The sequence below is a fragment of the Botryllus schlosseri genome, chromosome 1, assembly GCF_051294905.1.
Source record: "Botryllus schlosseri isolate E-star chromosome 1, Bs_hap1, whole genome shotgun sequence".
Lineage (NCBI taxonomy): Eukaryota > Metazoa > Chordata > Ascidiacea > Stolidobranchia > Styelidae > Botryllus > Botryllus schlosseri.
This window is the reverse complement of record NC_137236.1, coordinates 13237679-13249664: the sequence shown is the minus strand read 5'-3', so window position 1 is coordinate 13249664 and position 11986 is coordinate 13237679. Positions and strand designations below refer to the sequence as shown.

Sequence of the window (11986 nt, the reverse complement as noted above, 5' to 3'; positions counted from 1 at the left end):
GACTTGACTTGACTTGACTCGACTTGACTCGAGTCACCTCCAAAAATCGAGTGACTTGACTTGACTCGAGTCACTTTCGAAAATTGATTGACTTGACTTGACTCGAGTCAAAATGTGCAATGACTCGAGATGACTCGTGACTCGAAGGTAGTGACTTGATCCCAACACTGCGTCTTAGGAGTTGTAACAAATGCACATTCAGCCTTCGTGAATTATACCGAAACATTGGGAATAATACAGAAACATTGAATTGATGCAATATCAAGAGCACGATTGGATTATATGTGTAAGCTTTGAAATATTGTGTTTTCTTAGTGGTCAGACAACAAGGATGCACATGTAACCCTGATACACATGTGCCATGGCCATATGTTGATGTCGGACAGCAGACATTAAGAAAAAGCCAAAATATCTAAATATTTTCCCTTAAAACCTCGAAATAGTCAGAAATGGGCAAGGAGAAAATGTCCCCCAACATCTTAAGATGATGGCAGTAAGGCACCAGATCACATAGGAGCTTACATATGTTAGCTGACTATTGCTCGAGGATCAAACTAGACAACCTACTGAATTATTGGTTATTAGCGTAAATTTAGACCCGGAAACTAGCACTTTATTTGTCCTGTAGAAGCAATATCAGTTTAAATCAGTCAAATAAAGCAGCGCAAATGTTTATTTTAAGTCTATTGATTTACTTTCGACTGCTTGTGATTTTTGAAACGTTTTATACAATAAACACAAAATATTAAAAGTCGTGCTATTATGTGGGTTATGAGACAATGTTGTGGGTGCCTAACCCAAAACCTTGACGTGATGGAGCAAAACAGAAGTCATCTTTGAATTCAGCGCCCAAAAGTTAGTCGGAGTCAAATGTCTGATCAAAGCGTACAAAAGTGGGTTGACCAGTGTAATACAACAACAGTTAACTCAAATTTTGAAATAAATCATGTCAAACTTTAGACTGGACGTGGACAATATGTTATCTGTTTCTATATCAGTCAGTGGGAAGCCTGGCATTGCATTCTATCAACTAGTACGCTGAACTATGTTATGTAACTTGACACTGCAACTCTGCGTCCGGACGGGAACCTTTTTCTAACGAAGAGCCACATTGGCCCAATATTTTCAATTGTAACTCCCAAAGAGCCATACATGTCAATAAACTGTTACGTCACAATTGAATATTAGTGAAGAAACACTATTATAGGGGATTCGTAGTGTGCGCCATATTTTTCTGCTCACATGCGAAGATGGAGCCCAACTTGAAAACAGAAGTACCTAATCACTGCAGTGTGTGATAGGTCAGTGACGTGCGGTTAGGGGAGGCAAGTGAAGCATGAGGCAGGGCAAGTGTGGCAGGACCTTTAAAATTTCAAAACTGAACATAAGCTACTTTGATGCAACTGCGACGATATGTATTGTCATTTGTAAATTACATGTTAGTGTGATTTAAACAAGAATAGATAAATCAATCAATCTACAATTCTATATTTTTAAAAAGCTCGCTGGTAATAATCCGACGAATACTGGTAAATACTGGTATTCGATCTGTTCTTAGATCAGGCTCGCGGGCTACTCATCTGGTCCTCGCGGGCTATACCTAGTACCTACATGGGCCCGCGGGCACCGCGTTGGTGACCCCTGTGCTATTAGGTCATTGCTACATCGAACATTCTCAGAAATCTCGCTCCATGTCATTTTCTGTAATTATTAAACTCATAGGTTCGATGAAGTTACTCGCGTACCACTTGAGATGCTCCCGCGTATCAGGTTCCACTAGTGGTACGCATATACTAAAGAGTGCGAACCACTGGAATAGAGGAATAGCTATTGAAGTTTGTGCGTCACCATGCCTCATAAAACCGAACTTGCGTTCAGATAAGCAAGATATATGATTGATTGCACCGAAGAAAAATATATCAATTGGTCGTTGATTGAAACTTCTTTGGAAAAGTATCAAGTAAAATTATTTATTTTATTTTTTAAATGTTATATTTATATGCAGGTTTAATATCCTATCGTTTTATTGAGCAACGATCCCGATAATAGATTTGTTGGCAGTGTTGATGTCCAGAAGTAGTTCATTGGGTGAAATTATCATATCGTGTTACGAAACCGATTAGCATCCCTTATTTCCATCAAGGTTGATCTCATGGATATTGCTGTGAATGGCCAGACATATTGTGACGCTGACCAACGCATTTTGGAACACCGAACGAAAATATCCGGTTTTCATGTCAATATCCATGCGATGTTCATTGTGTGGGGAGAGCATTCCTTCAGAAAGATAAAGGAAGCTTGTCAGCAAATTAAGGTAGTATTTATCATCTGGTATTATTCGCATATTTTCAAAGTACGTCTCCCACCATTCATTCTATCTCGTATTTCTCATTGAACTCTGAAAACAATACCAGTGTCCTCGACACAAATTAAGTTATTGCCCGGCAATAGCTATCCCCCGCAGCTGTGGAATTCATGATTTATAATACCAAGTCTATCTGAGTACGAAATCATAGTCCGTCGTAAAAAGGTCAACAATTGCGGAGAGCATCATTATCATACACAATAATATTAATGATGATTTTCCACTGCAGATCGAATATATGAGATGCATATTCGAGAACGGATTTCGTGCTTCATTCGAGGAGATTCGGTCTCTGGTCAACAACTCTAATTTCAAGAAAGTAACATTGATATACATGAAAGCAGTTGATAAGTTGAAAGGAGACGAATTGAAGAAAGCTCAGAAGATTGCAAATGATCTCGATACTGAGTTAGAATTTTTAGAATGTAAGTCATTGTTTGGCTGCAGGTCTTTTATATAAGTTGTAATAGGTATATTCATGGTTTACCAACCTGTGGAGTGGTACAGGCGATGGTACAGTTCCGAATGGTGCTAATGAAAATCCGGATGAGTGCGGATGAAAATCGTAAATATTTGGTATTTTTCTGACATTGAATTATTCAAATGAACCTGATAACAAGTTCAAATTCTCCCAATCTTTTGTAGTTGCGACGCAATTGTAAAAACTTGTTTGAGTTACGACGTACCACTAATCTAAGCTTTGACAATAATTTTGTCTCTCACAAGCCGTAGTGAATTGATATATTCGCACTATAATTATTACGTAACTAAAAACCTGGTTTGAAAGCCGATGTTGTGGCAGACATTGTTATAGCCCGTCTGAGCCGGCGAGAGGCTAGAAAAATGACGTCAAATTGACTTTCTGCTTCTTTTCGCTGAACAATCATCATATTTTCGTTATAACAGTTCGATTAGGGCGAGGCACGAGGATAGCAGTAAATGCCATCATCACAGACTCTTATTCGCCAGTTACTGTAACGCCAATTTTACCCCTTCAAGGGTTGTTAAAGTATGGACCGCAAAGGGTATAATTTTGGGTCGACACGGTTCCGGAGCTACCTATTAATATGTGTGTAATATCCAGAGGTGGTCAAAGTAGTCACCGTCGCTACTTAAGTAGAAGTAGAAGTAACGCCGGAATTTCTACTCAAGTAGAAGTAGAAGTGGTGGTTCATAAGTAAGTAAGTAAGTAGGTATTCTACGCTTATTTGTGCCTGCAAAACTGAAAACTGTCAAGTAGAAGTAAAAGTAGTCTAAAATCATAACTACTTAAAAAGTAGTGTTGGTAGAAAAAATCTACTTCAAGTACTTCAAAACGTAGAAGTACTTCGTTACTGACCACCTCTGGTAATATCCGTTGAATTTATTGCAAAAAATACTGCGATAGGTCTTACATATCCATGCTCACTTTGTTAGGTACTATAACAATAAGCGAGACACGCAGGAAACATGGCTTGATCATGAGAATCTGTCGATTTTTGGTTTGAATTCATTATAAGATTTGAATAGTATATTCATATTGAAATGAACCCTAATATTATCAGCTGACACTCGTCAGGGGTAATCGTCAGCAACTAGTAGAGAATTCAAAAGAACATCGTATGTCAACAATCGTGGCACACCAGCATGAAATGTCGAGTACGAGAGCGTTCAATGTTCTATTTTTAGATGATACACGAACTCTTTTTGTTGACACAGCCTTGGCTGGTGTATTTGGATAAAAGTCGACTTCAAGGCACACAAATGAAAGTGTGAACGACCCTTTCCGAGTATGTGAAATCTGTCGCATTAATAGAGCAAAGTGTTATCACCTTATCCGATACAACTTCTTCGTAATGCTCTTCGGCTAAACTACGAGCAATATAATATGGGTAAGGACTCAAAGCCATGACGTTTTCGGAAACGAGTGTTCGAATTTACAAAAGATTATAATCACTTTTCCATGACGAAGCTATCATTTACATCCCATGATGCGATGGAATGCTTATGCTGTCGAAATTTTATACCTACTGTAGGGTTGCAATACGTCCTGGTTTTCCCGGACATGTCTGGAATTTCACTGTTTAAACTGCGTCTGGGAGGAAATGTTGTAATATTTTTAAATGTCCGGAATTTTGAAGGCTTCAAGGGTGCTGAAAATTCTTTCATAAACCAATGTAGAAAAATGTATTATTATAGGGAAGATTTATGCTAATCCAAAATTTTTCTTCGCGCTACGCGCGGTCGAGTGTCAATTATATTGGTTTTATTATGACATGGCATGCAAATTAAATTTACGAAAAGCCTCCCTAATTTTGTAGAGATTTTATTTTTTTTAATTTTAATTTTTCGATTTTAATATAGTAGCGCCCTTTACAATCTGTGCTCCACACTAGATGCGAACAGCTGAGGAAAATGATGCGACCCATGTAGAAATACCCATTTGGAATCTTGGCTCCTCGCGAAATAAATCTTTTCCTGGTACGTCTCGGCGATTCCAATATCTTCCACTATATCTGCAATCCTGCCAGGAGGTCTAGAAATAACAGCATCAAAATGACTAATAACAATGGTCTCACCGAAGATGCATCATCATTATAACATTCCCTAAATTTTCGAAAGCACTACCTCCCGACAACTCTATCTGATACCAAACTCCGTTACAATGCAAAATTCGAGGCTGATTGCGGGGGGTTCCAGGGCCACGAGCAGAAGTAAATTTATATCTTCTTAACCGGTACCACGGTATCTTTTGATTGGTACCAATTTTTAAAAAATTCGCGCTTGACAAGCCAGTTTTAATAGTGCCGTAAATTGCCTTTGGTCAAATGGAATGAATGACGTAACCTAATCGCAGTGAGTCATGAGATTTGCTTGTGTCCTCATCATTGTAGGACACAATAAGTTCAGATGTTACGCAATATGTTCAGCCCCAGAGCATAATTATTAGGATGCATACAGCTTTCGCTATAGTATATGAATACTTCAAAAATTATTTCTCATTTTAGTTTGCCGACAAATTACCAATATCCGGGAGAGATTCGACATCGATTTTTATGACAGGTGAGTAGATATCGCGAAATCTTACCGTTTTACAAGTTACAGTTGCGATTTAGTCGTTTGTTGTCATTGACGATCAATTCTCATACGCGACAAGTTAGAAATAACAGTATAGAAATACACACACTTTTTCCGTTGCGAATGAAGTCTGGTATCATGCGTTTAGCGAATGATTCCGAAAAGGATAGGCAGAACTAGGAACATAAAACATATTTGTTTGTTTCTATTGACTTACTACGAACCGAAATTGCAAGTATGATTGTTATTGAATATTAGTGAGCATTAGTTCTTTAGATGCTCGAAGCGCGAAATTTTTTAGAAGTCATGTAATAATTTTGTTAATAATATATGTTCTTGCTTAAAGCACTATTAATTTTCAGTCCACTCTCAGCCCACGTGATCAGATATTCGGGGAGCTGAAGTAGGTGGTAGTTTGTAAAATTTGGTAACGTAATTATATATCTTAATGGAGTCATGTTCATGCGCAACTATTTTTCTGCGCGTATCGTTTATAATACTATAAGCCTTGTTGACTGCAGTTCTCAACACTGTGCGCTGAGACTCACATAAGCCACCAGCAAGAGATAGCGCGACGCGCAAAGAAAGGTCTTACTGCAATAAATCCAGCAAATATCACATACATATTAAACGACTACTCCGCGCTGTCGAGACCTAAATTTAGACCCTTCACGACCCATATACTCTAAGAACCCCTGTGATACATCATCCTACTCGTTTGGCAGACCATATACGAAACTGCTAAAACGTGACAGGACATAGAATGACATCTATATCTATTTCATATTGGATATCGTCAGGCAGTGTTATTTTTTGCATTTCGAGAATCAAATGCTAAAACTGCCAAAACAAGGCTTTTTGAAAAATAGATTTTTATGAAAGTTTAAGATGGAAATGTCACCAACTATTGAAATGAGTATGCATGAAGCGACAAAACAATTGTGTAAAGCTAAATTTCTAAATTGAGGTGCGTGAACCGGTCTACCGTCATAGAGATATATGTAGTGCAGAGGCGGCTAACCTTTTCGGCCAAAGGGCCACATGAAATTTCAAAACCATTGCGCGGGCCCCTTGAATGTTGATGACCTTTTTTTATTCGTCCGATTGGAGAGAACCGCATTAGGTAGCGGTGAAAACAATACTTATAGTAGTAGGCCTACGCATTAAAATCAGTAACAATATTGTCATGAAAAGTCAATGTGCAATTGTGCATTTATGTATTTACCGCGCTAAGCGTGAAAATTCCATAAAGGTGATGAATGAATTCGTCTAATAGCAATGCCACTTGCATATATTGCGGGTCGCCTCTCTACACCGATCGGCTCATTTGGCAAGGACAGAACTATTTGGCGCTTGGACGCTTAAATGTCGATGATTTCGGCGAAGATGTGTGTATCATTTTGTGCAAAGGTTTAATCGTCGACGATCATTCTGCGAGTGCGGAGACGAAGTCGCATGTTGGACGACACGTTCTCTCATAATTGCGGATATGGTCGGACTCAATTATGTAAATTAGGCGTCTTTTTAATTTTCAGGAGGGGCACCGATACTAAAAGCAAGAAATCTAGTGACAATAAATCGCGCAAAGTGCTAAAAATAAAAGGAAGTCAAAAAATATTCTACCTAATGGTAATATACGAAGACCTAAATAAATGTGGATGGCGCCTGGCTACGCCAATATGTCTGAACTGATATTTTAGTCATCGCCATCCCAAATTTCGCGGTCATGTTAATCAAATTGTTGGTTGACCTTGCGAATTCACCATAAATTTCGCGGCTAATTAATTTGGGAAATTATACCTAATTTCGTGAATTACCTCGCGGGTCACTCAAAACCTTCTCGCGGGCAACGGGTTAATATTGGCCTCGTCTGATGTTGTGCGAATGAAAATCTTCGGGTCGAGGCGAAAAAGTAGAGCACTGAAACCTGGATTTTCAATATACTGTGGATTGATCAACCCAGGTAGTAAATGATATCCAGCAATTGGGGATGTAGCTCAATGACTAGGCATTTTCCTATTGTTACCGCTCGTGCATTTTGTACCTCATGTAGCCGACACGCGCGACCCATGCTGCATTTAGGCCAATGCGTATATATAATTCCATTTACTTTCAACTTGTTAATGAAAATGTCAGCATATGGTGCAATCAATGACAGACTATGTCAATAGACAATAGGGGTATAGTTTCATTAATGAACAATCGAACATACACACTTACACAGTGTAAAATGCATCAGTCGTCTAGAAGTAACCCCTATCAATTCCTACCATACACAGGCTTGCAAACATTCAGTCCTTTCCTGTTTTTTTCTGTTTTCCCGTTGGATATTTTTTCATATTTTAGTAAATATTGAAGCCACTCGTGATTTGTAACCACTGGTATGCAAGTGAAGGGCTGTGATTCAAACGTGTCAGCAACGATTTGGAATTGTTATCCGCATAAGTGTTATTGTGATCTGTGTGAATACAGGTAATTACGCACGCATATCGAATCGACTATACCGATTAGATATTGCAGAAGCAGTCCATCGGTTTTGTATTTGGTGAATTGACTCTCCAACACCGTGGTCCATTCGGTTTTTACGCTCGCTGTTTGATGACACACAGTGGTACTGCACGTTTTGTGGCTTTAATTTGATATGAAAAGTTAAACTATAGAGTGTATTACATCTTTAATTCGACTTTACAAATGTGAATTCCAGACAATGCGAAAACTGCCAAAAATAAAATCTGAAAAATGCCAAAATAAGCAATATTTAGTATTTTTGGCATACGTCAAAAACAACGCGACCTGGATATCGTTATCCCACCTGTAGAGTAAATCTGTTCCATTCATACGACAATGAGCTAGGAACCGCTACAACAAGTTTATTTCTGTTTGGTCCGGTGTAGAGCAGTGTTTTCTTACCTTTTTTGACTCATCGCCTCCTTATCAACCTCGAGCCAAATTTTCGCCCACCATATTTACGGATCCGAAAAAAATGGGCATTTATAAACGGGAAATTTATTCACCAAACTCTGATCACTTGCGAATTGACTGAAAAGAAAGGTCTCGAAAAACTTGTTAACACATCCACTTTCCGTTGAGTATCAGTTTATCGTTATTTTCATCATATCAAACACCACGTAACTACGATATAATGAAAAGATAGGAATTTATCGAAACGACTTGGAGTAGTCTTTGAGATAAGACATCTACCTTGGCCTAGGCGACTTGAGTTGAACATTTTTTCAGTCAACTTCCGTGTCATATGCAGAATAAGCCGTCTTCACGTGCATTATTTGACCGTGTTAATTAAATATCGATCTCTGGACGTTTCAACTTTTTCGCCCCCTGTCGCCCCCACTCACCCCCTTGTTTTTCAAAATCGCCCAGTGGGTGGCGATATCGGCCACGTTGGAACCGCTGGTGTAGAGTAACACGTGAAAGGCTATTATCTATCGTCCGTGTCTAAAAGTTTGCTGATTTGATTCAACAAAAGGAATATTCCTTCAGAATTATTTGGTTTTCAGGGAGGAGCACAAACTGTGGGAGATGTAACAGCGCAGATTTTTTACAGGAGTAAACAGTTTAATATCAACAAAATTGGGATGATGTGAGCAGAATGACTGCGTTTCATTTCAGAATTCGAGCAGAAAACTTTGCGCTCAATTGATGCAATTGACACGTGATCAATTTCATGATATCATCTGTATTTTCCGTTTTACAAATAAACCAAATAGAGTTGCGAAGTTTCTAAACTCGACGAAATCAATGATCTTACACGAAAATGTTGTATGGCTCTTCGCATTTTCTGCGGATAGATATTTTACAGCGTAAACACTGAGTTAATGCATACGAAAGAAGAAGATGTTTCACTACAGCAGAGTTGAAGCCGTCATAGTGTGTGAGCATGGTCCGATACCCTATATAATTGGTTTCTCACACGTAGTGAGCTCGTTTACTGACATGTCTTTCTGTTGAATGCCAACGACATGACATACGGAAGTTAACCGATACGCATCTCTGATGATCGACTGGGTAGATGATTCCTTTATGCACTCTTTACAGAATTATAATGATTCTCTCATTGACGCATTCCCGACGAGGTATAGGAATAATTCATTGATGTTGTGCTGTCATTCGGCTATTTTACCATACAACGGTGTAGACCAGTGGCTCTTAATTTTTTTCTCCTTTTCAAAAATTGCCCAGATCCTGCGAAACCAATATTGTAAGGATTGTAGTAAACACAATGGGTAATAAGTCAGCGCTTCTTCGATATACGCCCAGACCATGACACCAACAAATGTTTCTTATGACACCAAAGAATTTACAAACGTCAAAATAAATTGTTTTTTGCCTTTGGAGAGACGGATATTCGGGTTGGGGGGACGAAGATATTAGGGTTGGATGTGGGTTAGGGTCAAAGTTGGGGTTAAGGTATCCTAAGAATATGGTTGGGGAAGGGGGATACTAGGGTTGGAGGAGAGGGGGATATTATGGTTGGGGAAGAGGGGATATTAGGCTTGGAGGTGGGTTAGGGTGAAAGTTGGGGTTAGGGTAACCCAAAATTAGGGTTCGGAGAGGGGATATTAGGGTTGGGGACGGGGATATTAGGGTTGGAGTTATCGGAGTACTGATTATGAAAATATAAATTTTATTGTGCCGTGGTCCTAGAACCGCCCAGAATCGGTCTCGAATTTTGCATTGTAAGAGAGTTTAGTGTTGTGACCCAATAATGCCGTCTGGAAGTCAGTCAGAAACAGCCCAAACCGCGAGCGCATTGGCCATTGTTGCGCGTTCACACTCTCGCTCTCACTGCTCTCTTTCTCAGAGCTGCGGCTGCTTATTCCAGACGGCATTGCGGTGTCCCAATACCAAACTCCGTTACAATCAAAATTCGAGGTTGATTTTGGGGGTTCTAGGACCACGAGCACAATAAAATTTATATCATCGTAATCAATGCGCCGGTGACGTAAATCAATCGCAGTGAGCCGTGAGATTTGCTTGTGTTCCCACCATTGTAGGACACAATGGTGATACACTGTTCAGCTTGTGACTCCTGATCGTTTATGTCGTAACATCCGGAGTATAGAGGACCAGGAGGAATAACCTCATTTTGGCTCACCTTTTTGGTACTGAAGCAAAAACATACCTCGCTAATTTACTCGCTATTTTCCTTGACAATCACGCATCTCGAGAGATGGAAAAAATTCATATTGTGTTTTAATGTAATGTTGGAATCTAGAGTGCAGAATCTGCTACATTTTTGTTGATCTACGTTCATGCTACCATATTTAACTACCGCTCCCGATGATTATCTGTAGAAAAGCTTGAAGTTAATAAATTGTGCATATAAATTTATTGTTCGTTGAAATGTTTGAATTCTGTACCACTAGGAACTTTATGCTACCTTCAAATAGAATTTGTCACGACTGATGTAGTCCTGGTTCAAGATGATTTCAGTGTGTTTATGACAGTGGTCGGAAGCCCTTCTGTTCGGAGAAGCCATATTTATCCTATATTTTCAATTGCAAATATCAATTCAATGTGACGTCACAACTAAGGATTTGAGACGTGATTGCTAAAATACACACACACACAAAAAAAATACAAAACATGTTTTAAACAAGGGCCATGTTTTAAACAAGTTTGTTTTAAATTGATTTTTGTTTTAAATGCAACCCTAGTTGGCGCAGAGCTTATGAGCGCAGAGGAAAGTCCGACTGACCGATTGTATGTTTATCATATAGCGCAGGCTGATAGCCAAGCTATCTTCGGCCTATAGGAACAAACACCAGACGCCGATGTCACTATAGTTATACTCACGTCAACTTTCTATAATGATAACGATCTATATTCCGCGCCCCGAATATAGTCGTCTCTCAACCGAACACTGTTTCATAAAACCTGCTATCATGTAGAGAGCACAGACTACGAGCTATCACGACACCGCCAGATTTGGCTAGACCTAAAATCTTATCCACAGTAGGCATCACGTTTTTAGACTTGGAGATAAGATCATGTTGCATGAAAGCCGAAGGAAATATATATATTTTTTGAATGATTAATAGCAGGACAGCCCGATTCATCTCAAGTGAATCATATCGTCCGAAAAACGTAACCATTATGCAACACCGATCCAATAGGGAGGTTATGAAAAGGTAAAACTCCGAAGAACAAATCCACAGTGAGGTACGCATTACACACACCGTACAGCAGTGATTCCCACAATGTGTGCATCGGTACATCATTGTACCGGGCTGGGATTCTCAGGAGTGCCGCGGATATTTTTGTAATTTATTAGAATTAACTTCATAAATATTTAAATGAAGGTACGCAGGCAAACATATGCGACTTATATGCACTTCAACTGCTTTATATCTGATAAATAAGCACGTGACCATTGCAAAGGAATAAATCGTGACATTGCCGATGAGTAGGTTAATTGTCACGTTGTATGATATGTGCTATGCTGCTTTTTGTCGAAAATTCGTTTCACGCTCCTTGTGAAGCATCTCAACAAAGAATTACTCCGGAAAACCTGAGCCCACTGCCTGGACTTCAACTTGCCTTGCA

General features: G+C 39.2%; 1 protein-coding gene across 1 annotated transcript; it reads left to right on the top strand.

The window, feature by feature from the left end:
* Positions 1 to 1836: 1836 nt before the first annotated feature.
* LOC145437418 (uncharacterized) lies at positions 1837 to 9195 on the top strand. The gene is made up of 5 exons (XM_080314677.1): positions 1837 to 1960; positions 2144 to 2314; positions 2595 to 2790; positions 5353 to 5407; positions 8938 to 9195. Exons 1-5 carry the CDS (start codon positions 1892 to 1894, stop codon positions 8963 to 8965), a joined length of 519 nt encoding a protein of 172 aa, XP_080170803.1. The 5' UTR covers positions 1837 to 1891; the 3' UTR covers positions 8966 to 9195.
* The last annotated feature ends 2791 nt before the right edge of the window (positions 9196 to 11986 follow it).

Excerpts from the sequence above, each read along its gene's own strand:
- LOC145437418 (XM_080314677.1), top strand. The coding sequence starts at position 1,892 with ATGATTGATTGCACCGAAGAAAAATATATCAATTGGTCGTTGATTGAA. Across the intron at positions 1,961-2,143 it reads CTTCTTTGGAAAAGTATCAA|GTTGATCTCATGGATATTGC; the intron begins GTAAAATTATTT and ends ATTTCCATCAAG. Across the intron at positions 5,408-8,937 it reads GACATCGATTTTTATGACAG|GGAGGAGCACAAACTGTGGG; the intron begins GTGAGTAGATAT and ends TTTGGTTTTCAG.